Raw genomic sequence first — 25,656 nt, forward strand, 5'->3', positions numbered from 1 at the left:
TCGGACTTAATGCCCTGAAGAACCGGCTATAGTTTTAATAAATACTAAACCGTTTCAATTCTCGACAACTAAAGATCAAACAAACTAAAAAGCGTTCCAATAAGCTTGGCACAGATGTTTAGATAGAAATTGGACGAGGACCCGAAAATGGTCATTTGTAGGGTCAATCAAATGCAGGACATATAGTTATCCAATTGAATAGTTTCTCGAAAGCTTTACGCTGATGCGTTTTCCTTTAAATTCTATGATAATGGCCACATTTTAGCCGATTCCGGAAATTATCTGTGACTTGAAATTTGCCTCCTACCTACAGGGGCACAAAAGCACATTACCCTTTCCATCCGACCTGACCCACCGGAATAATTCCGACCATAGGAACATTTCCGAGATCCTTTGGCCACTTTTAGAACCTAGGTATGTGTACGAGTATACTGACAAAAAAAATAGAAAATCTGCTAAGTATTCGCCGAATTACGAGAGTTTTAGTTTGTTTTTTGTACATATGTCACTCAGGCCTACACGGGATTAATTCAAATATTATGGTTTTACAACAATATCTTCATTTTCAGCTCTTTTTCCATGTTCTTAACAATTGCCTTTGTTTCTACATGGTGGCAAAAACAGTACAAAATGGCAATCTTGAGCATAGTTATTTCGACGTTTGTTGGTAAGTTTCATGTTTCACGTTAAGGTTTTGTTAAGTTAACTATTACCGCATTTTTTCAGGTTGGCCGTTTGCAGCGCTCGTCAGTTTACCATTTCTTTACAACGTGTTAGTTCAGAAACGGTTATTCCGAATGTTTGCATATTGGAGTTTCCTATTTGCAGCTTCTGTTGCGGTTCCTTTAGCTATGGTCGACTCATATTTCTATGGAAAGCTAACGTTCGCTCCTCTGAACATTGTGCTCTACAACATTTTTTCACAACATGGACCGAACTTGTTCGGAGTGGAATCCAAATATTTCTATTTCATTAATTTGTTCCTAAATTTCAACATCGTCTGGTGCTTTGCATTGTTGTGTCCATTTTTCATAGCAGCCAAGTATGTGCTACAAAAACTGACAAAGGCAAAAGTATCATCAACCGATGTCTTCTGGAGACTGTCACCTCTGTACATCTGGATGATGGTGTTCTTCATACAGCCACATAAAGAAGAAAGGTAAGATCAGCTTTTGAGGATCTCTTTTTTTGGCTAACAATAATACCTTTAATTATAACAGAAATACCTTTTGGAATAGTTTGAGTGGGGTATAGTTCAACCATTTTTCAAATTAAGGTACCTTAAACTAGGCCCAGGGAAGTTAAGGAATATTCTTTTACGAAAAGATCCTGGACCGACTGGGAATCGAACCCAGACTATTTATTGTTAGGCTCTAAATCCATTAGATATCGAAAAGCTACTCGAACATTACCCTCAAACTCGTTTCAAGAACGGGTATTGTTGATGCATTATGCTAGAAATAATCCATTTCTGGTTGACATCAATCGTGGTAGCTTCCAGACTTCGAGGGTTCTGCTGTAATATTTTATCTGTCCATGAAACAACGATATCTATGGACAGGGTGTCGACTACCTGGAAAAGCCTGGAAGGTCAGGGAATGTCAGGGAATTTTATGTTTGACCTGGAAAGTCAGGGAAAGTCAGGGAATTTCACTAAAGGTTAGGAAAAAAGTATTAAACTTCATGAAAGAATTACAATAATTTCTTACATGCTTTGAATACGAATGGGAATCAATCTTTCAAAACAGCAATTCACCATTGGGAAAACGCTTTTAAGGTACCGTGGGGCAAGTGGGTAATGGAATTCGCATAGTTGAGATTCTTCCAATTCTAGAGACTTTAAATTGAAACAAATGAGGTTGTGTATATTTTTTAGCTTGACTCCCACCATATATAAGCAGCATGCTGAAATTTATTTTTATGAAAAATTTAAGATAAAAATACAGAAAAAGTTTTTGTAAAATGTCTGCTTACTTTTCACTTGCCCCAAAAGTGGGGCAAGTGAAAAGTTTGACCGTTTTGAACAATAAATTCAAAAACAAACAGTTATATTCACGATTTCTATTAGCTTTAACACTTGTTAAGGCTTCCCAATGAATAATAACATAAGTAACATGTAAACAAAGAAAATGTTATTCTTTTCACTTCAATTTCCTTCTGTTCAGTAATGTTGGTTGAAATGATTCGACAACATTATAACTGCAACATTTCCAATGTTAGTTCTTACATTATATGACAGCAATTGCATTTCTGCTCTGTATAATTTCCACTGCTCGTTATTTGTTTTTGAGAAAGTCGGATATGACGTCGGATAACTCTTCGGGAGAAATCAAACAGAATCCTTCAATAACGTATTTAGGGTCTTTTTTATGTGGGTAGACCTATTCCCCATTTTTTATGTTTTGAACTAGCTTTACATAGACATTCCACGAGATTTCCGTGTGTTCTCTAATATTGCAACTTTTCAGTCAACGTCTTCCTTTTAATTGGCTGCCCGAAGTAGACATATTGATATTGTAATGTTTGGCAACATCTTTTAGAGAATTTCCATGATTTCTAATGAGTATACTGCCCATAATCGCATAACAGTCCCATGTCGACTTTTGACCGATTTGCGTTTTTTGCATAAATCAATTCAACATCACCAGAAGCTCGATAAAAACTGCTAAAAAAGTAGCCTTTGTTCCTAACTTGTACAAAAACAAACCCCACTTGTGTTGTCCCATCTTGAAAATATTCACATAACAGTCTCATCAAAGTCCGCTCAAAGACATAGTGGCCGGGCTCAGAATGGGTACCACTTCTATTACTACATACATTCGGACTATCGGCACTTCTAGTTATTCACTGATGTGTAGCGAAGTAAAGGGACATCAATTATACAGAGAAATCTCCATGAGTCGACGTTCTATGCCTTAATATCGACTCATGAAACCAAACTAGAAACAAAATTTCATGGTAACTATGATGATTCGCTCTAACAGCTTTCCAAATCATTTCTGTTCCAAAGCTCGATGTTTCCATGAGTCGATTGTCGCTTCAGATATCGACATATGGAGGTTTGACTTTATTTAAAACACACTTGCTTACGGCATTGTAAATGTCATGTATTCACGTTGTTTCAAAGGGTTTATGGACAAAAGGTCGAAAGACAAAAGGTCGAAAGGACAGAAGGTCGAAAGACAAAAGGTCGAAAGGACAAAAGGTCGAAAACGATTTGCATGGCGGGAAATTTTTCCTTCTTTGAAAAAAGATTTTCGACCTTTTGTCCCTTCTTTTTTGTTCTTCGACCTTTTGTCCTTTCGACCTTTTGTCTTTCGACCTTTTGTCCTTTCGACCTTTTGTCTTTCGACCTTTTGTCATAGATTCGTTTCAAAGATATTTTTAAATTAGTGAATATTGCACATAATTTATTTTATTTTTGTATTTTCAATTATGATGCATAATAGATTTTCATTTGAGATAAATATTATTATTATTTAACGAATATTAATCTTCTTTTATGTCCGTAACCATTTGGGTGGTACGAGGAGGATAAAAATCAATGAGGAACAAAAAATAAAATAAAGTTCATTATATATTTTTTTTTATTCAAATTTTGTATACCTTCTTCAAATTATTTTTTGCTAGTGCTCAGGAATATTGAACTAAAACTTATTTTTTGCGTTTTCGATAACTGGTAAAATTGCCTCAATGAGTACTTGCTTGGAAGTGTGCAAAATAAAAACTTATCAACGCGGAAGCAAGATTTCCATATAAAAACCATCAGCGATTATCGTCTTCTTCATATGCTCATTGGGAAAATACAGAAAGACTTTGGCTCGGCATCATCCCACGAGCCAATGTATTTTAGATCTATGGTCAAGGCTTACAGATGTTGCCTGAAATATTTGTTTCGTCATTCTGGATCTCTCATATAACAGATTAGCAAGTTTCGTCCAGAATCAGTTGTTCTGAAACATCTCGAATCATTTCCATCGGATTCCATTTCCGCATTATTCAAAAAATGATCTTCTGGATCTCTCATGACTGGGACTCATTACTGTAAGCGCATTCCACACCATGACGTGTGTTTTGAGAAATCATCCAATCCGATGTTTTTTTTATCTGGTGATTCATTCATGGACATACAGTAAACTATCCGTAACTCGATATTCTGATATCGCGATATCGAGTTATAGAATGTGTAGTAAATGTGGGTTTTCGTGGATACCTCGATGGTCCCTTGAATTAAAGTTACCCCGATTTTGTATTCTTTAACACGATATTTCCCTGACTCGATAGTCGCCTTAACATCGAGTTACGAAGAGTTGACTGTACTATAATAACTAAATGTTTACGGCCAAAGAACATAAAAAGCAAATGAAACAACCAGTACTTTAATAACAATGAGTGTTTTAGTAGCTGTCGAACGAGGCGATGAACATAATGGGACTGGTATGCAAATATATTGCTATATTATATTGTATATATTCGCATAACAGTCTCGCTACGATTTTTGTGCAAATTTTCAACTTGAATTCAAAAGAAATTTATTAGGCTTGTTCGTGTACTCAACAAATAGTGATATGTAGAAATATAACACATTTTAGGCCAAATAGAGACTCAAAATGGAGCGAAATTGTGTCCACATTTCAATCGTCTTTTTCACTGTTTGTAGTTTTCCAACATGGGACTGTTGTGCAAGGAGGGGCAGTATAGTGTTTCTTGAATTATCAGCACGTTATGTTTTTCTATGATAATTGCGAACCATGTTTACTTATGGCTACTTAAAGAGAAAACACAAATTCAATCTCTAATGATAAACTTTTCACTTGCCCCACATGATAAGAAAATTGACGGTGTTTAAATTTAGTTATGTTTAGGTCTACGTCGAATTAATTCTAAAACTTTTTTTATTGCAGTTTGAAACTGTCACAGAAGACAACTAAGAAGTGGTACAGGAAATTATTTTCCGCAACTTTTTTCCACTGAAAATATTAAAATAAGATTGTACGCCGCCAACTTGTTACGGAGTAACAGTTGACAGGTTAACAATTTTTCACTCTATTATGCAATAATGGCTGAGAAATCTCAGAAATCTCTTACCTATGGTAATGTTCTCAATGACCTCAAAGGTTTAAGCATGAGTTTAAAACGTTAATTCTCATATTCAGTAAAATATATCAATTGTTTTCACTTACCCCATTTACCCACTTGCCCCGCGGTACCTTATACATAATTAAATAAAATGTAATCTTCTACATATACTTATCCTAAGAATTCATAATTTTCTAACATAAAAAGTATAAGGAGTGCTCTATCTATTTAGTTCTAAAGTTTGTTCGATTTGATCATTGACTATTTTCGCGGATTTCGTTCAAAATTTTGAGATACAAATGGAACTCACTCCATAAAATCATGTCAATTCTTAAGAATTCGCCCAAAATATCGAAGTAAAACTGGTAAAACGTTATACAGTCAACTCTGCCTTATTCGTATCTCGATATCGAATTAGAGAACCATAGTAGAAATTGGTTTTCATGGCTACCGATGGTCTGCTTGCACTGGTTTTGTGTTTTGTAACTCGATACCTCCTTAACTCGATGATCCCTTCAATATCGAGTTACGGAAAATAGTAATCTCGTAATTAAGCGCAGATGCATAAAAGCCGTACATAATTTTTTTATGACTACAAATCTGGTAAATCAAAGAACTATTCTCATTGAAAAAAAAAAAACGTTGGTTACTCACTGGTATTTTTCTATATTTGTGTTCCTGAAAATTTGTGGTGTGGTACATTTTTTCGGATGAATATTTTGGACTATTTCACAAGCACGCCTCAATTCAGAAAGCAGAAATTTTATTTCAAGACGTCTGCTCGATAGTTCATTGAAATTTTATGAGATACATGTATACTTGTCTACTTATAGAAGAATTCCTAGAGGAATTTCTTCGAGCATTGCTGGAGGCACGCTGTTCTTGGATAATTCAATACAAAAAGCAATTCTGTAACACTTTTTAGAGAAACCTGAAGGAGTGATTAGTAAAATACAAACTTTTGAGTTTGGGTTGCGGAACTTCTAGGGGAAATCTTAGAAGAGATCTCGAAGAAGCATTGGAGGAAAACCTGGTAAAAATGTTTAATAATCCCAAGAGAAATTTCTCAGACATCTCTTTTGAATTCCTTGGAGCAACACTAACTTGAGTTAAGCAATTCCGTATGTTCAGTATTTTTTTAAACTAACTCTCGGCAAAAAAAAAATACGTTTGTTAGTTGATTTTCGCAAAATATTTCCAGAATCTCAGTAAAAAATAACCCACTTACTTAGATCTCGTCAAAAGTTATGTTTGCTGAGCGCTCGGCATTAAGAATTTTGGAAAATGCCAAGACTCGGCGAAAAAAAAACAGTCTAGAGATGCATTTTGAACAGAACATGAGCTTGGCTCTTGAACAGAACACAGTGTGCGGCGTGTTCAGAACATGAGCAATAAATAGAAAAATATCAAAAATAAACGCGTTACAATCCATCATTAAATTGATAACGTGTTTCCATATTTTTTGTGATTCCTGCAAAGCATGTCATTACAACAAATGTGAGTTTTGTCCATGCTCATGCGTTCAATGGCTAAGAACATGAACATGAACAACAACAAAAAGAACATGATCTGAGCAAATGCGTCTCTGGTCATGCGAATAAACGGACATGTATCTTCTTATACAAATCTCATTTTTGTTAAAATAATCGATTTCAGTGGCCTGGAATTTTTCTAGAAAACGACTGGAAGGTCAGGGAAAGTCAGGGAATTTTATTTTACATATTGAGTCGACACCCTGATGGAATACCAGATTGATGGTTCATGGTTTCAACATTTTGCTTTTTGATAAACTAAAGAGTATTCGCTATAACTAATACGATTTTATATTTCGCAGGTTTATTTTTCCAGTTTATCCGTTGATTTCGTTAAGCGGTGCATTATCATTAATAAGCCTTCTGCAAATCAACGATCAGATTCTACAACGATGTGGAAAAAACATCGCACGTCTTATCCGCCGTTTGCTTATGTATGGAGTTACTGCAGTGTTTATCACGCTCAGCCTTTCCAGATTGTACGCGTTGTACATTAACTATCATGCCCCTATGGATATTAGCTCCGGTGTGGATGTATCTCCTGTTGTGAAAAATGTATGCCTAGGAAAAGAGTGGCATAGGTTTCCCGGAAGCTTTTTCATACCGAATAACTATCGATTAAGATTCGTGCCATCGCATTTCAGAGGAATTCTTCCGGCTTATTTTGACGAGACTGAGGCAGGCACTACTGTCGTGCATAACTATTTCAACGACATGAATCAACCTAATAGTCACATGTTGTTCGATCTCGCCCGTTGTGATTATATGATAGACTTTGATAATGGCGCAGATTTTGCGCCAAATGACGATGAGCCAAATTATTCCAAAGATAGTGCAACATGGAAAATAGTGCAGAGTATACCGTTCTTAGATGCGTCATCTTCGCATAGCTTTTATAGGGCATTTTATGTGCCAAACATAGGGCAGCAATATGTTAAGTTTGGTAACTACAATCTTTTAGCTAAGAAAGAATAGAGAATACATTTGAACACAGTTCAACATGCTTTGACTATGTATCAGCGATGACAATCTCCTCAATACATCGAAATGATTATTTACAAATCGGACGAACCAGCTTTAAAATCTCCAACTATGAGAAACTGGAGGCAAACTCTATCCCCTCGGAGGGGGGAGATCATCCCGGGTAGAGGAGAATAGCAAATGAATAACAAAATTTACCATTAAAATAGAATGTTTGAATAGCAAAATTTGTTCTTTGTTTGTTTGAAATAAGAGATAAAATAACAAAAATAATAACAAAGTTTGTATGGCGTAAGAACTAAATAATATCTTATTTTGCCATTGTAATAACAAAATAATAACAAAAATATAGGCAACAGTAAATAACAAAATATGTTATTATTTAGATATTGATAGCAAAATAATAACTAAATAAGCTATTCAAGAGTAGATCAAAATAATCGTAATTTTAGTTCTTTGAATTTAATATCTAAATTTAGCATGGTTGAAAAATAAACTTTTTGCTTTCCTGTTAAAACTTTAGCTTTTAAAATCATGAACGAATATTATACGAATAGTAAAATGGGATATTATTGCAAAATTTGATATTAGTTTGTTCTCATGAATTAATTGAAAACAGTTTGCAAATATCAAAATAAGGACATATTTTACTGTGATGGCGAAGTTTGTTATTCTTTAAATATTTTATGTTATTGATTAGTTATTACATAACTTTCAAGGATAACAGACCAATGACTAATTTTGATATGATTGTATGTTTTGCTATTGATAAGATGTTTAATGTCATATACTAATAACATAATAATGGTTTAACTTTGTTTTTATTTTACCATTATTTTGTTATTCACCTCTACCCGGGATATGATAGCTCTGGAATTGAGTTAGGGGGAATATCGAGATACAGAATATCGAGTAAGGGAGAGTTGACAGTACTTTGAAAATTTGTTGAGAAATTCCTGAAGGACTTTCAGAAATCGGTAACCATACGTATAAAAAATCTGCAATTTTCAACGATTCCTAGATTTTTTTTCTTTAGATTCTTTAAAATGCTGATTTTTAGATTATGAAAAAAAAAAAAAATGATCGAAGTTACTCAACTAGGGTTGTCTTGTCTATTATGGCTTAACCAGCCGACGGTGTTTTGAAAATACCTGAAGGTCGTAGACACAAAAGTCAATTTGGACAAATTGAAATGTAAGATTGTGAAAAATAATAGAATCGTTCTGGTGGGCTTCGATCCCACGACTCCCAATACGCTAGACTGGGCGCGTTAACCAACTACGCCACAGAACGGGTAACGATTCTGCAGCGCAATCGGCCAACCTGAAACCAAAGTCCGTCACGACCCCATTTTCTCCTTCACAACCCTACATATCCTTCGGCTCTCTGAGATGCCCAATTTGACTCTCCTAAGCGTGCCTACGAACAACAGTGAGAGATTCTATTTTTAGCGTTGCACTGTTGCCTTGTTTGTGCCACACTATTCAATTCACGTTGAAAGTATGAAGTAATCGCACATTATTATTTGAATTATTTCCGAAAGATTTGTAGCAAAAGCTTGTAGCAATCCATTCTTCGATATTCCATGAGAAATTTGAGTATACTAAAGTTTTTAAGAATATAAAACTTTTTATTGGTAAAACGTAGCTAAGAGTTTAAGCAATAAGTTTATTCATGAGAAATTATTTAAAAAAAATGATGCGAAATCGAAGAAGAATTTAGTGCTGAATAAAAAAGTATGGCTGATTTTGTTGGACTTTTCTTAAAAGTCTTAGCTAGGTTAAAATTCATTGAAAAGATCTGTAACGAATTTGCCAAAAGTCCCAAATATCTTTTGACTAAGAAGCTCCTGTAGTAATTTTGTTTATTTTCAATAAATTTTATCGAACATTATACGAGTTGTATACGAATTTCCAGGATACTGACGCATTTTAGTATAACAATGGAGATGTCGAAAATTGTGCTTATCGCACATAACATAAGCTGGTTCTATCGGTAACCAATTGAATTGTTTAGTGATGAAAAATTCACAGTTTTTTGTAGCTTGATCGAAAGAGCACATTTTTCTAAGTGTAGCACGATTTTATTGCGCTTCAATATCTGAATTTTGATATAGTAAATGATTAAAAAAGATTTCATTCCGTCGACTCAATGACATTTCAATTTACATAATGACAGTTCGTCTCGAAGTAAAACTTTCCGAGGGGTGATTGAAACGCGATTTTCATACTAAATTCAAACTTGTTTTAAAAATAGTTCCAGGGCACGGAAAATTATGAAACTTTGGATTCTGGCTCAGTTTTTAACGTAGAAATAGAATATGTGAAAAACAGGATACCCCTAAACAAGCCAATTGAGCGACAACCGGATGGTTAATATTTCGGTTGTTCCAAGATTCACCGAAGTCAGAATCGCCACACTGATGCTGTGTACGACAATTGAGGTTCTCCCACTATTGATGTACAAAATAAAAGAACATAACTACTGAAGAAAATTTATTGTTTAATTATAAAGATGTTTCTTCACGATAGAATCACGTTATCGTGCCAGTACCATATTATAAACTGCTCCATATTCTGAACGGTCCGTTCCTTATGTTGAACATTCATTGTTTTTACATCCAAAATAGTAAACTGTCAGTTCGAAAAAATGAAACAATGAACCATTGTAACAATTAAAAACTAAAATACATGATTAAGTTGTTTTTTTCAACAAAAAGTTCGTTTGCTGTCCATAATAAGGAACAACGTGTGTTCATAATTAGGACCATTGATGTATATCGCATCCATAATTAGGAACATGCATGGCACTAACATATGATTTTTTAAATATTTGATAATTGATGGACGTTTTATTTTAATCTATACGTTTATTTAAACATTAGACAAATGCAACGGCAAGAGAAACCAATATCTCAGTTGTTGAATTTAAGTTATTCAAATTGGATTTTCTGAACGGTAAACAGAATATGGTGCATGCACGGTATATATTTATTTTTAATTTTCATATATATTATCCAAAATTTCTGGGGGCCCTCCCTGTTCCTACGCCAATGACCGCGAATCCTTGAATTAGCAGAATATATTACCCTAGCCCGACAAACAAGATGAGACTAGGATTCAAATTGGTAGATCTTACCCCGTAACGCACCACGAAAAGGTGATCTATCCGCGTCACGGGTTCCAGTCAACGGCAGTTACTCTAAATGGTAACCTGACGTCCTGAAAATATGCGATAATAAACAGGGATATACCACAATAGATCAACTTAATGGTCGCGGCGCACAGTGCGTTGCTCCATAGACACAAATCAAATTTCAAGTTATTTTATGCGGCGATAATAAGTATCCACAAGTGTTTAGGCGCCGTCCACAAAATATGTAACGCTCAAGGGGGAGGGGTGGAGTTGGCTCACGTGTTACTGCTCAAACAAAAATTTAAAATTTTTCATACAAAAAGCGTTACGGAGGGGGGGGGAGGTCCAAATTTTCAATTTTAGCGTTACGTAATAAATGGATGCCGTCTTATAGATATAGATCCGTTATTGAAACAAGTATCGATAAGCTATACAAAGCACTATAACTACTACAACAAGCGTCGAAAGTGACAGTTGTCAGAATAGCATGAAAACTAAATTTTGTCGCATGTTTTCGGCATTGCTTCCAACTAGTACGAAGAGTATTGAAACCAACCTATCCAATCAAAATCTAGAAGAGAACATGGCTGAAGGTTTGTAAAGTATATCTGACGTGATAAGAACACCAATTTTCACTTTGGATATGAGAAATCGGCACGTTGATTTGGCAATGAATTCAAACTTATGAATTACTAATATGTAACTTTGATTATCGATTCAAAAAAAGTTCCACCGAGTTCCACCCTGAATCACGCACATACATGTTTCTTAGAGTGTCCTCTAAGAGGTCTGAAAGATACAGCTGCAACTCCCTGCAACTCTTCGAGATTTTTGACTATTTTTAGGTATACTCCTTAACCAGCACAAGTATGAAAATAAGTTGTTTGTGATAAAAAAATCCAAAAATCTTGCAACGCTATGAGGTCTTGGCTCAACCAGACAATACATCAGAGCAAGTTTATGCTTAAAATAATATATTTCATATGTGGTTTCCAAGATTTTATTCAAATTTTGTATAAAAAACTGAAAAATAAAAAAAACGATTTTTTGGCATGAAGGCATATAAGTCACTTTTGCAGCTACGAGTGAGAAGAGACATATTTGCAAAAAACTTCTTACATAATTATGAGCAATAAAAGTACAAATTGCGTGGTTTTTCTTGGAAAATTATGAAATTGGCGCTTGGGACAGTTTTGCGATTATGCGTATATTATAAGTCATCTATCCAAATTACAGCTCTTTTGACCAGAAACAACTTTGCCTTCCATACCAAGGTGCTCAAATGGCTTGATCTTCCAGTTTTGATTTTTTGTCCCGCATCTCCATACATTCAACGCACTGTGCACAGTGTCGTTTTGTTAGCCAAGTAATTTATAAAAGTTGTTCGAAAGGAGAAGTTACACATTTTAAGCATACGCTAAAATTTACACCATTTCACTTCAAACCTCTCAAGCCGTAATCTTTTTTTTAGAATATCATGTATATTTTAAGAGCATGGATTTCGGATCTCGCTTGATACAACACTTTTCTTTTCTTAAGTAGCGTCGCCATACACATTTTACCAATACTTTAGCTTACAGTTTGAATGAAATATGGAAATCTGTTCACACCGCCATTAGCTGATGAGCATGTTACACGAAGTACTGGTTTGTGCAACAAGACCTGCAGATGGCGGTAGTGTGAAACGTCAAACACGAATAAAAACGATGCGCCCGCCTCTGGTCGTATGGTTTGAAACATATCGAATTGAAAATGATCGTTAAATGAGAGGTCGATGAAAATATTGCCAGTTTTACGTATGTTTGTCTGTAATTCAACGCTTCCGAAGTCAATGTACTGGTATAATGTGAGCATATGCTACGCTACCTACTCTTTGAAATTGATTAATTTTGTTGTGTAAAATCATCGATTTTATTTCATGTTTTCTTAAATAACAATTATATTACTTGATCTCAAAAATATACTGTTAACTTATTTTCACCATTAGTATCGTTGTCGTTAGTTACCTGGAACAGATGATAAAATTTGTAATTGTAGGATTTATCTCGCTAACAAGTTAGAAATCAAAGATCAGTGGAAATGTATTCTATAGTGAGTGATAACCGAAGTAATAAAATAGCACTTTAATTCGCCCTGCGTGCTAATATAGTGCTGTTATACAGCTGATATGCCCTACATTAGCCGTATAGTTCTATAAGCCCGAAAAGGCGAATTAGCGCGTTAGTGGTTACTTGGAAATGCTGGTCTTCTACTGCAATTCGAGTAATGATACCGGTTGTAGTTAGAAACAGAAGGAGGCCTGGCGGTGTCGGTGCTGAGAAAGTTGATGGGGATGTGTTTGAAATTATTGAATAATTTATCTTTCAATACTTGTGCCATGTGACAATGACGTTTTGAAGCTAAAAGACAAAATATGACCCCGCAGAAACAAAACTCGCTCCTTGTAGAACGTTAATATTCCAGTGTCTCGCAACGGGCACGAAGCGTGGACGTTGATAGAGGCAGAACGGCAAGCCTTCGATGTTTTCGAACAAAGAAATCGTCAAAACGTGGAAGGTTAACAAACTCGCATAGTACGATGAAACGGAACAGCTTGACGGTCTCAAGAAACTCGTTCCATCAAAAGCTCAACACATCCTAGTGAGGTGATGGAAAGGTGGAAGTAGCACTGCGCTGAACACCTTAATTGTGTCGAGAGCGCAGGTTGAGACGATGAAAAAAATGTCTACGTCAGTTTTGCGGACGATGTAAAATAAACAGCGTTCGCTTTGTGAGATGTTAGGAATGCTATTCAACAGATGCTGATAACGATAACATCCGAGCTGGAATCCTCAGCTGACCATTTGTCATTTTCACAACAACGAGTAGGGTAACTGGGGGCATAACGCGCCGGTTAAGGAAGGAAGCGATTTTAGCTGTAAAAGACATTACTATAAGCTCTTTTTATATCATGATCTGATTGAAAATTAGACAACCCGTTGAAAATCTCTTATGCAATCTCGAGTTTATGAATTTAGAGCTTATATAAAAAAGGATGATATAACCCTACTTCAACATTATACTTTTGGGGAGTTTTGATCAAAAAATGCAAATTAATTCAGATCTTTTTTCTTTAATAAATGATTTACCTTTTCACCGAGCATGCAGCTCCTCTGGTGCCAGCTTGCCCCGGTTTGAGTGGCGGGGTACGAGCAATGAAATCCTGTTTCAGAATTCGTTAAAGAATCCTGCTCCATGTCGCTGTTACGAATCGCAGTCTTATTAGGTTGCTGGGCCCGATTAACTATATCTAGAGGTAAATGAAAAAGGATTGCATTAAAATTGGTGTTGAGCGGGATAATTCATGTTTTCAAACCAAGTTTTGGCTCCAGCCAATATTGTTCTAGTTTTTTCCAGCTGTGTTTTAAAGTATACTGAATATCGATCGATTGAAGGTACTTACCCCTTATAGTTGTGGTGTACGAGTCTTGATCCCTCTCGAGGCTGGCAGCAATAATGGTTGAGGCGCTTGCACTAATCGAGCTATTGGAGCCACGAGTGTTTGCCGTTATGATTCCTATATTAGAAGTTTTATTCGATGCTTTACTTCGACTAATCAACATGGGAACATTCCTGTTCGGCCTGTTAACCGATGATCTGCAGAAATATGTGAGCACTGCCAAAAAAGCTAGTACACAAAGCACGGTCACGCCGGCCAAAGCGCTTATAGTGGTCGTTGTCCACTTTATAGCCGATTCGGTTATTTCATCAAAATCAACTGTGAGGGGGACAATGGTAGATTTAGGTGGGAACCCTGTGTCTGTTGCGATTATATGCAGTTTAAAATTCATCTTGTCAGGTACGTCGTACTTCAACCAAACAGTTCCTCCGGAGTCTACATAAAACAAATTGGCATGGTCGCCTCGTAGCGAGTAAGTGATTTTATCCCTTACATCTCCGTCTGCCGCCTCAACTTTTCCTAAAGCCAAGGGAGTCGAAAAATTACGATTTCTAATTTTGAATGTATAGTGAGGTTTTCTAAATCGAGGCTCCCAGTCATTAACGTCTAGGACTTCAACGAGCACTTCCGCATATTCTCTGTTGCTGCCATCATTCAATTCCACGGTGAATTTATGAGTAGGCTTTGTTTCAAAATCCAGCCATCTGCTTAATTTAATATTGCCATTTCTATCTATTGAAAACCAATACAGCTCGGTGTCGTTTAGAATTCTAAGGTTGGCATTCCACGCCATGTTTCCTTTAATGAGTTTTAAAATTGTACTGCCCGGGTTATAATTCTCTTTTATCTTCAGTCTGTATGTAGATTGCATAAAACTTGCTTTATCAACAGTTTCAACGACAGTAGATTGTTTTTGTGACAGTATTACTGTGCTTAGTGCGTAACGGTCATTGTTATCTAATTGAGTGGCTTTTACTACTAATGTGATTGGATTTGAGAGGTTCAAATGTTTTGTTAGTTTTAGAACTGCTGTTTTAGGATCAATGGTGAAAAACTTGGAATGCGAAGATGGAACAATGGAATATGTCAATGAAGCGTTCAATCCTGAATCTTGATCGATTGCCCTAATGGATTCTGTGTGGAACATAACTTCCGAAGGTACTTGGTTTCCCTGGAAAGATCCGTGATAAACGTCTTGGAAGAACTTTGGGTTTTGATCATCGGCATCCAGAACAAAAACCGTAAGCGTGCTGTCGGAATATTTTGGAGGAGACCCTTGATCTTGTGCACGTAAGACAACCGTAAAATTTTTGAGTGTTTCGTAATCTAACTCGTGTTTCAGCACAAGTGTTCCTTCCAAGGGGGAAATAAAAGCTACGAATTTGGAATGTGGTCCGGGCAACACTTGATACTCAATGGTGGAGTAAGGTCCAGGCTGGTCCATATCGAGCGCTCGAATGCCCTGTAAAATTCTACGTAAAGCAATGTTAATGACAATTATTCGCGAAACAATTGGTCTGCAAAACCTTACGAATCCACCGTTCCATGAACAGTACAACATCACAGCTACAACTGATATATCACGCTATTTTTTGCTTACAGATTAATCCGTTTGCGTAGGATGTGAGAGGTGGGGCTTTCCTTAGCCTAGTGGTTAGAATCCGCGGCTATAAATCATGATCTTTTCATAATGGAAATTCATTTGACTTTCCTGGGCAATTTAGGATGCGGCTTATTTTTCAAAAGTTCTCAAAACCAAAAATTCGTGTGCTCCTATGAATTCAAATCACATTAAAAGAGAAACCTTGAGCCAAAAATATTAAGATCTAGAGGTGATGCAAGCGTCTTGAAGGTGAATTTTCAATTTATCAAAAATGTCCTTCAGTGAAGTCACCACCATATCTTCGGTAATTTCTAACCAATTTTAAAACTTTTAGCACTATTATTTTGCGCCACCTCTAAATTTTAATATTTTTGGCTCAAACTATGAGGTTTTTCTTCTAATGTGATTTAAATTCATAAGAGCACACGAATTTTTGGATGTGAGAACTTTTGAAAAATAAGCCGCACCCTACTGGGCATAGAGTATAATCGCACTTGCCACACGATATACGAATGCGAAAATAGCAATTTTGGCATAGAAGCTCTCAGTTAATAACTGTGAAAGTGTGAATAAGAAAAGTGAGCTGCTGAGAAGCAGGCTCTGTCCCAGTGAGGACGTAATGCCAAAAAGAAGAAGGATGTGAGAGATATTCTTGCAACGAACTACAGTGCGTTTCGCGAAAAGCTCTAGCGCTGACGATCTTGAAAAACGCATGTAGCTTTTGGCAGTTACTTCAAATTGTTTCGGTGTGTTCCGAGCGATCATTCCTTGGTCAATTTGAAATAATCGCTTAAGCGTTTACAAGTTTTTCAGGATGCCGGTGCAAGATTTTGTTTTGCGCAACACGCAGTACTTATGACAAAGTATATTTAGAACTGATTGAATATTGTGTACTTCACACCAGGGGCCTTTTTTGGTCTAATGCTGAAGGTTCAATTCCCGGTAGTTTTAGTTATGGAAAATTCTTCAACCCGTATCAGCCCAGCAAATGGAACAAAGTTAAAGAAAAGCTGACATTTTTTTGTAATTCTTGACGAACTGCCTTCGTGTTAATGGAATGTCTTGTTTTTCGCATTTCATTTGAATCTTTGGAAATATCCACCTGTTCGAGGTTATTCCGGTTCGGTTCTTTATGGGTCCTCCGTGGAACCGACTACAAATAGGTCAATCTTATTTTTCTTCTAAACAGGCAAAATTTAGTGTTAAGCTCCATAATTTCAAGAAACCAGCTCAAAACTGATTGAATAAAACTATTCTAAGGATATTAACCACCTAGAAGTAGAAGCTTAGTTGACAAAATTCCCTAAGTTGAAAACCTGGCTTGCAACTAAGTCATTGGACCTGTCATCTAGGTGGCAAATATTCTTCAAATGATTCCCTACGACGACCATGTCTGAGAAGAAGTGAACTTCTACCTGACGCAGGATTTTCGTCAGGATATTGTTGCAACCGCTTTAAGCAGGGTTCATCTATCAGGTTCACAACTCGATAAAGAACACGTTGTGTTGATATTTAGGTATTTTCAAAATCTCTCTTCAGTATGATGTACCTTCAGAACTCATTAAGTATTGCTAAAATTATGCCTCAAATAAACATTACTATTGCAAAACCATGGTTTTATAAATTTAACAACAGAAGTTTGAGGAACATCATTCATACGTGACAAATGTTTCAATGAAATTACACTACAAGGGTTGAACAAAACGTTTGCTGCCCATACTCGCATAACAGTCCCATTTGAATTTTCATAATTTTTTAGTTTTCTTCATGAATCGTATTTATTATTAGTGTACTTCTTGGTAGCATACCTAAAATTGTATCATTGTATGGACAAAATGCGAAAAAATATCAAACTATGGGAGTCCCATATTGAAAATACCCGCATAACAGTCCCACTTATACACTCCCGTGCATAAGTTTGGGTTCACCCCCTTAAAAACATACAAAAGTTTTCTGTTCATATCTCTGTGATTACACGTCCAATTGAAACTCTTTAAGTCGCATTCGAAAGGCAATGAGTTATTCTTACTTCGTATGTAGTTTTCCAAAAACATTTTTTGAATTTTGTACACTAAATTTTTACTTAAAGTTGTGACATTTTTCAAAAAACACACTGGGAAATCATATCTAATTTCCTCAGCATTGGATCGACCAAAATTTTTAATCAAAGTGTCATTAGAATCGTAATCTTATATTCTTTAAAGAGCACTCACGAAATTTTTGCGGAAAAATCTGATAACTATTCAAAATCAATGAAACAGTAATTCAAGTCATCGTGCAAAAGTTTGGGTTCACCCTCAGTATGGTGTATCGTGCAAAAGTTTGGGTTCACCTGAACATACTTTAAACATAAAAAATCTGTGAAATCTAAAACCAATCCTTATTTGCGCTCGAAAAAGTTTTAAACTATTAAAATCGGTTGAAAAATGGCAGAGATATTGACAAAAATGATGTGCGTGCGGCTCAGGTGAACCCAAACTTTTGCACGATTTGCATCATACTGACGGGTGAACCCCCCCCCCGGACTAGCATGCAACGCCAAATGGCACATTCGTAATACGTTCATGACGAAAAAAAAACACTGCAGCGGGAATTGAACCCACATTTCTTTGATCGATACAGCTAGTTACTTTGCAACACTATACGCACGGCAATGAGGTCCAAATTTTAATTTTTAATATATCAGTCTCAAAATTAAAAATTTGGACAATATATTTTTAACGGTAAAAGAAACCAAACGATATTTATTTTTATATGAGCAGATAGTCTAGACTCCAGAACTTCATACATTGCTTAAAAGTTTAAATGAGTATTTCATAGTACTGCAATAGTTTAAAGTTTCCCAGTTTAAAACGCATTTCGTACATCAAAATAATGAACAACATTTTTGCGAGTAATACCAGCATTGGCTGCATACATCAATAGTATGCCATTTAAAAGACTCTGCAGTACGTAGAGTAAAGTGGGGCAAAAGTTCGAGTGGGGTAAGAGTTTCTTATTAAGATGTCTAGCTCAATTCAAAACAAAACTTATAAATGTCATGGTGATTCGAATGCTATTCAAGAAAGAGACTTTCACACCAAATATCATAAAAATCGATTGAGATTTAGAAAAGATATGGCTATTTGTTGTTTTTCGACGTGAATATTGTAATTTTAGGTCAAACTTTCGTTACATGGAACCAATTGAAGATAAAATCTTTTTCAATATTTTATGTGAGGGCGTTTCTAGACCTATCATAAGGTTGCTTTGAGGTGTATTAGTTTTGGCATAATTGCTTGGAAACAATTTTTGGCCCATAGTGGGGCAAAAGTTCGAATCAGCGGGGCAAAAGTTCGACCCATGTATAAACTAACGGAAAAATTTGCAAATTGCCTAAAATCCACATATTATCTTCAAATTTAGCAAAATTTTTCTGATCATGTGAAAACTGTCACCAACTGGTGGGCTTCGTGGCCTTACGGTTAGCGGCGTCAGTCGTTTAGGCGTATTGTGCCACGAAGCGTGGGTTCGATTCCCGCTCCAGTCGGTGGAAACTTTTCGTCAAAACGAAAAATTCATCACTGGGCTACTGGGTGTTATGTGTTGTCCGTTGCCTAATGTTCGTGATTGTTCAGTCTGTGCAGCCTTTGGCTGAAGACGGTGTAAATTGTCTTTATAAAATTTTACATTTCCACTTAGTTTTGCGAAAAACTGCTATTTTTGAGTTTATTACATTTAATTCGGTTTTGGGCAATTTTATGATGAAAATTTAGTGTGTAATTTGAGCCAACCCTAAGTTTACGGCTAGTGTAAAGTATGCCTGTCATAAACAATTTTTTGTGTTTTAGCCAGCGAACTCTTGCCCCACCGTTGGGGAAAAAGTTCGTTTAAGACAATCAATTTTGAAACTGTTATAACTAAAAAAGGGTAAATATTTTGACAAAAGTTTGTTCAGCAAAATTATAGCCAATATGTTGAAGGTTCACTGTATGGTATTTGTTTTGTTTCAACTGCTATTGTTTTCCTGATAACTTTGATTATACCACTAAAGTCGAACTTTTGCCCCACCTTACTCTAAAGGTTTTCAGCTCCAGTTGTCCAACTTCATAAATATTATAGCAGATATTGAACCAACATGCATTGTAGAACACCAAAATGGATTATAGATTCAACATGGTATTGACAGATTATCAAAGCAAGGGGACATTCAAATATTACGTCCATTGTTTTTAAGTCTATCTAAATCCTTCCTATGCTCACTATCCCACTTTTTCCCAAACCCCTAGTACATGCACTGTCACACTTTCGTACACCCTCACTCCCCTAAATGATTGACGTAATTTTTCAACGTTCCCCAAAAACTTTACTGTTTCTTAAACTTTGCTATAGGAGATTTAAGACAATCAATATGATTCCCAATCTATTTCAAATATGAACTTATAAAAAAGGTTCCAAACCAAAGCTACGAGTGTCTGTTACATAGTTTTTGTGCGGTACATAGTTTTTATGATTCATTTGTAATCACTCGTTCATGTTTTAATGCAATATTATGCACTATTGTGGACATTAGATCTAGATTCAGCCACTTAACTTGATCAAAATACTGAAAATGAAAATTGGTAGTCCACAACGAACATCGACCGGGTAAGTGCCGGCACCAGCACAATTGTGCTGGTCCCACTTTGTCCCTCCAGAAATCTTTGCTGTGTGAATCAATTCTCATTTGGTCTTCACCATTTCAAAGAATGACTCTTTCACTCTCGATTGGTATTTGTGCATACCTAAAAAAACGAATAGTTGAAAAGCTGCGACAGATAAAACCTTCTCAATTCTTACGGTGTTTGTTTACATTTTGTTTACCCCGAGCTGGTGTTTTCTAAACATGATGTAAACAAAAGCTTTTGTGCTTAAATACATGTATCAATATTAATTCAATAATCGAAATCAAAAAAGTTAGTAAAACAATGATTCATTGTCTAAAAGAATCATTCAATGTCATGGGTGAGGGGGGTCGGTAGCCTTGAGGTAACGCTTTCGCTTCATAAGCGGAAGGTCATGGGTTCAATTCCCAGCCCCTCCACAAAAAAAACCCGTCCAGCCACCAGAAGACGCCGCACGGAGGACCGTGCTTTGGGGAGCACATCCATCCTTCGTCAGTATCTGATGGTGACTGAGACAAACTGATCCACTTCGCAGGCAGCTAGCCTCAAACGACTCAGGAACACGGCAAAACGAACCACCGCAAGAGCAATGGACTATGGCTTATGGAAATCGATTGGACTAACAGCAGAGCACTCTCCTACCTGCTCGGTGAGAGCAAAAGAGTAGAAGAGAGTGAAAGCAGATGTAAATATAGATTAGTTAAAAATAGATCTGTATCGGTAAAGAAGATACAGATCAACTGATTCCGGCACAGTAGTGGCCACGAGCACGGAGTGCCTTTAAAAAAAAAAACAAAAAAAAAATAATTTCATGGGTGCCGAACAGCACAATTGTGCTGGTTCGTCCCGAAAGGGATATTAAAATTATTGATTGCTGAAACAGATAGCGAAAAGTTACGTAAAATGTAGTCTCTTCTGATACTTACCTTGTACCGACAATTGTTACTTCTGATATATTGACAACGTACGGTGCGCCAATCCAGGCTGGAGAGTTGTCGTTAACATCCGTAACGCGTATATTAACGGGTATAAGGAAACTCTGAAAGATGTGGTTTTAATGGGTTATCTAGTTATTTTAAGGTTTAAGTTTTTTAATCTTACCGGATCATTGCTCATTCTTCTGTCACAAATGACATTCACATAGACTGACGCTGGACCTTCCAATCCCTCTTTGTCGAGTGGTTTACTGAGAATGATATTTTTGGACAGTGGAGCGATGGTGACCGGTGAATCCTTCTCGCGGAGTGATAATGAAATGTCTGTTTTGGGATCTCCATTGATACCCAGCGTACCCAGAACGGACCCAACAGCAGCGTCTTCGCTCGCTAGAAAGTTTTCCGCTGAACCCCCTTCGGCCAAGTAGCATCTTGAATCGATCAGATGAATTTGTGCTGAAAGGAGAATATAATGAGAATATTATAATTTTCAGTTTGTTAGGTTTCTAGGCTTACCTTTAACAAAACACAGGCCTAATATAATAAATGCACCTGTTTTCCACATGTCAAAGGATTTTATGATAACCTGTAAACGGAAAACATTTATGGATAGGTAAAATACATAAAACATGCATAAGTAGGGGGATTGTCGGGCAAAATATGCGATGAGAAATTGTCTCCTGAAAATAGCAACATATTGAGATTGCATTAAACTTGTTAAAGAGTCATAGTTTGATCCTAAATCTGTTTCGTTGGGTAACGGGCATAAAGACGCAACTTTCCAGGACTGTACAAATTTCCCAATGTTAATGATAATGTCATTATGCAAGATATTTGGTAGCCATAGCAGTAAACGTGCAGCTATTAAAAAACAACTTACTCCGAGGATCTTGGATCGAATTGCATTACAGAGGTATGACGTTAAAGTTAAAATAACGACTTCCTTGGCATGTTCCGAGATGAGCCAGCTCAGGGCAAAAAATCTCGTTAATACAGCTAAAAAAGCAAAACCATCGATGAAGGAAGTAGAGTGGACTGCAGCGGTCTAGGAAACTGGGACTGGCCATCACCAGACTGAGATGCTCAACAATCGCAAGTCTGAGCAAAGGGCGCTTATCTCTTTCACCATAGAGTTCATGCGATACCTTAAGCATCTTGCGGTAATGACCAATGGAAATCCCAGCTTCACTAATCCACGTTGAATATGGCTGTCAAAAGGCATCTACGACGGCTATTACCACGCTTTCGAGGATGATGTCTAATAGCTCTGCGAGTTAGCCCTGCCGAGGTTGGTCCCCTGTAACAATCTTTGAGTCGACTAGGAGAAGTAGTTGGCCGAGGCTACTTTTGCTATATGTCTGGCCCCTCTCTGTAGTAATTCAATGATCCACAAATTACGTAACGATTGAAGTGGTAGAGCGAATAGGGTAGGCTAAATAGTTACGCCTTATACATACATGTTATTTGTTTCGTACAAAAAGCGTTACGGAAGGGTCGCAGAGTCGATAAAAAAAATCAAATTTAGCATTACGTAATAAATGGATGCTACCTAAGGTGGTTCCAGAGATAAAAGGATCTGAGAACAAGGGTAATGCATGTGTCTTCTGTATGTGGTTGAGCATTGGCTGATTTTAATGGGTCATTACATTCCTAGCATTATCTTCTCAGGGGTCTGATTGCAGATCCCCCATGCAAAAAGAGCGCAGATTCTCCTTGCAGAGGCATCGTTCACGTTTAAGTTCCACTTAGCCTGCAAGACGTCCATCCAAAAACCACTCCATATATGCTGACAAATAATACCTTTTTCAATAATGTTCTGATTATTCATTATTCTTCTCTTGCATCCATGAAAAATGAGTACATTTTTGTCACTGGTGCAAAAATAACTCAGATACATGTAAAAAATCAAGTACTAGAGGATCACCCCATGTAGTATATTAGATGACAATCACATGACAGGTAGCGACTAAGTATCATAAAAATAGAAACTTTAGCGCTCAGTGCTCTAGTGATAAAAAAAAAAACAAAAAGCGCCAAAGAGAAAACCAAGAGGGGTTTTCAGAAAATCCTTCAAGAATTTCTACTCAAGAAAAGCCAAAGCCTTCCATGAAATTAACTAATTTCGTACAAGATTTATGTTGAGGCATATTCAAGAAATCAAGTAGTAATTTCGTTCAGGGTTTTCTAAAAAAATATAAAAGAATTTTTTACCGTCTACTTCCAAAGTCTGCACAAACTAAGCAATCACGAACATTAGGCTATGGACAACACGAAACACCCAGTAGCCCAGTGATGAGTTTTTCATTTGACGAAAAGTTTCCACAAACTGGAGTAAGAATCGAACTCGCTTCGTGGCATTCACAATATGCCTAATCGACTGACGCCGCAAATCACATGATCTCGAAGCCCACATCACATACATATATCTAAGAATACCTTTAGGAAATACTTTAGAGATTTCTTTTGAGATTCCTTCAGAATTCTTCCGAAATTGTTTGAGAAATTTTCTAAAGAAGTTCTCAATATAATAAGATTAATTAATTTAGAGAAGATAATTAAGGATATAATTAGATTTTTTTTCCCGATTAACTGCTACTACTCCTGAGCTCCTGACGAATTATTGAAAGAATTCCTAGATGGTAAGATAATTACTCAAAATCAACAATCTAATCCGTGGATTGTATCTTGCAAGATTTTGTGAAAAAAATCCATAAAACCACGGACGGAATACCGAGAAAAATCACGTAGAAATTATCGTATGAATTACTAGATATGATGGCTGAAAGAATAACTCGAAAATTATGAATAGAAATTTGTAGAGAAATTTCTATAGGCTTCTTCGATAAAAAAAACTGTAGAATAAACCTGGAGCAACAATTGATAAAATCGGTGGAAGAACTAATGCAAAAAAAACTCTGGAGGAAATCCTGGGAAAATTTTTAGAGTAATCCATGTGTGTTGGTATTGTATTTCCTGATGCAAATTCTATAGAAATTTTTCGAAGCATCCATTTCAAAATCACTGGAAAGATTTCTGGACGAATCACTTGGATAATTGGTAGGGGAGTTTCTAGAGATTTTTTTCTGGTGAAAATATTCCAAAAGGAAACCACTAGACGAATTCTTCAAGATATGATTCTTCCATGATCTACTCCCTGAGATTCTGTGGATTAATCGCGTAATAACATCTTGAATTATTTTCTGGAGCTTCTATAATTTTGTACCAGGATTCACTGCAATGAAAAAAGAAACTTTAGAGATCTTCCAATAAAAACATAGACTTTTAGGGACTTACTTGCATTAAAATAATGAGCAGGTCTCTAAGAAACCTGCTACGAGTCCTGAAATTGCATGGGTTGCCATTTGAATTTCTATATTAGTTAAAGGTTGGTCGGTATTATACTGCATTTAATTAGAATATTTCACTCATTCAATTTTAAACTAACAGTGCGTATACGCGTTCAGCTGTTTTAGTATAACCAAGCAAGTTTTTTTTAAGTTATCGATAACATTCACTCCATCCCAAGTAACATTTTCAGCTGTATAACAGTTTATTCAGCTAAAGTATACTCATTTCAGCGGACTAAGCTGTTACTCAGCTATTAATGTTACTTGGGATATTTCCGGTTTTTTTTTTAAATGTTGCTCCAAACACTACAAGTCTTGTTTACTTTACTTTCACTGTTTATACCCGAATGTACACATTTCTTCGTCTAGACATGTATGTGTGTCGTTGCATCAAGTGTTTTGTTGGACTAAATTTTCTGTGATTTGCGATATGGTTGATGTAGCAGCATATGAACTATAAAAATCCATATAACTGTTGATTTTTTTTTCAAACGACACTTTGAATTTTACATTTTAACCTAATTTAACTTTTTATTTAGTTGGAATCATGATCGAGATGGTTTGAATATTAGAATTTGTAAGTTTCAAAAAGTTAGTCAACTGGAACATTTTTTCTAGCGTGGATTGAACATGCGCTGATGCTGTTTTCTTCCAATGTTGAACATTGCTCTTGATCTTAACTCTTGCATTACATCTAGTTTTACCTTAATCAAGCCATTTCACTTCAAAAATATCGATTTGATGGTGGAAATACAGAATAACTCTGGAACAGCTCTCGTTGATTGCTTTAGTCGTTTTGAGCTGCGCTAGCTTGAATGCGAGAAACATATAAAAAGGTGAGTAATACGCAACACCTGTGGCGTTTGTTTACGGCGAAACGCAGGTGAGCAACCATGAATGGTTAGGTCATGAATGTCGACAAGAGAAGGAGCACATCTCACCTGCTCACTGCATAGGTTTCG

General features: G+C 36.3%; 2 protein-coding genes across 6 annotated transcripts; one reads left to right on the forward strand and one right to left on the reverse strand.

Annotated features, from left to right (window-relative positions):
- The first annotated feature begins 546 nt into the window (after positions 1–546).
- LOC110679381 (alpha-1,2-mannosyltransferase ALG9-like) lies at positions 547–7,610 on the forward strand. The gene is made up of 3 exons (XM_021853838.1): positions 547–667; positions 727–1,159; positions 6,914–7,610. The coding sequence occupies exons 1-3, from the start codon at positions 580–582 to the stop codon at positions 7,584–7,586; spliced, it is 1,194 nt and encodes a 397-aa protein (XP_021709530.1). The 5' UTR covers positions 547–579; the 3' UTR covers positions 7,587–7,610.
- A 5,000-nt stretch (positions 7,611–12,610) lies between these two features.
- Positions 12,611–25,568, reverse strand: LOC5569008 (protocadherin Fat 4). Of its 5 annotated transcripts, none has more exons than XM_021850328.1 (7): positions 25,399–25,568; positions 21,864–21,933; positions 21,514–21,803; positions 21,339–21,451; positions 14,170–15,638; positions 13,856–14,016; positions 12,611–12,733 (listed from the first exon to the last, which is right to left on the reverse strand). In XM_021850328.1, the coding sequence occupies exons 2-7, from the start codon at positions 21,910–21,912 to the stop codon at positions 12,680–12,682; spliced, it is 2,136 nt and encodes a 711-aa protein (XP_021706020.1). In that variant the 5' UTR covers positions 21,913–21,933; positions 25,399–25,568; the 3' UTR covers positions 12,611–12,679. The 5 variants fall into 5 exon arrangements, 4 of the variants coding, with proteins under 4 accessions (XP_021706020.1, XP_021706021.1, XP_021706022.1 ...); XM_021850329.1 differs by lacking the exon at positions 25,399–25,568 and adding an exon at positions 24,793–25,376; XR_002501374.1 differs by lacking the exon at positions 25,399–25,568 and adding an exon at positions 24,793–24,894 and having other exon boundaries at positions 12,711–12,733; positions 14,170–14,283.
- Positions 25,569–25,656: the final 88 nt, after the last annotated feature.

This window comes from Aedes aegypti, chromosome 3 (assembly GCF_002204515.2).
Source record: "Aedes aegypti strain LVP_AGWG chromosome 3, AaegL5.0 Primary Assembly, whole genome shotgun sequence".
NCBI lineage: Eukaryota > Metazoa > Arthropoda > Insecta > Diptera > Culicidae > Aedes > Aedes aegypti.

Excerpts from the sequence above, each read along its gene's own strand:
- LOC110679381 (XM_021853838.1), top strand. The coding sequence starts at position 580 with ATGTTCTTAACAATTGCCTTTGTTTCTACATGGTGGCAAAAACAGTAC. Across the intron at positions 668-726 it reads AGTTATTTCGACGTTTGTTG|GTTGGCCGTTTGCAGCGCTC; the intron begins GTAAGTTTCATG and ends GCATTTTTTCAG. Across the intron at positions 1,160-6,913 it reads CAGCCACATAAAGAAGAAAG|GTTTATTTTTCCAGTTTATC; the intron begins GTAAGATCAGCT and ends TATATTTCGCAG.
- LOC5569008 (XM_021850328.1), bottom strand. The coding sequence starts at position 21,912 with ATGTGGAAAACAGGTGCATTTATTATATTAGGCCTGTGTTTTGTTAAA. Across the intron at positions 21,452-21,513 it reads GAAGAATGAGCAATGATCCG|AGTTTCCTTATACCCGTTAA; the intron begins GTAAGATTAAAA and ends CACATCTTTCAG. Across the intron at positions 12,734-13,855 it reads GCTGCATGCTCGGTGAAAAG|GTAACTAACGACAACGATAC; the intron begins GTAAATCATTTA and ends CATCTGTTCCAG.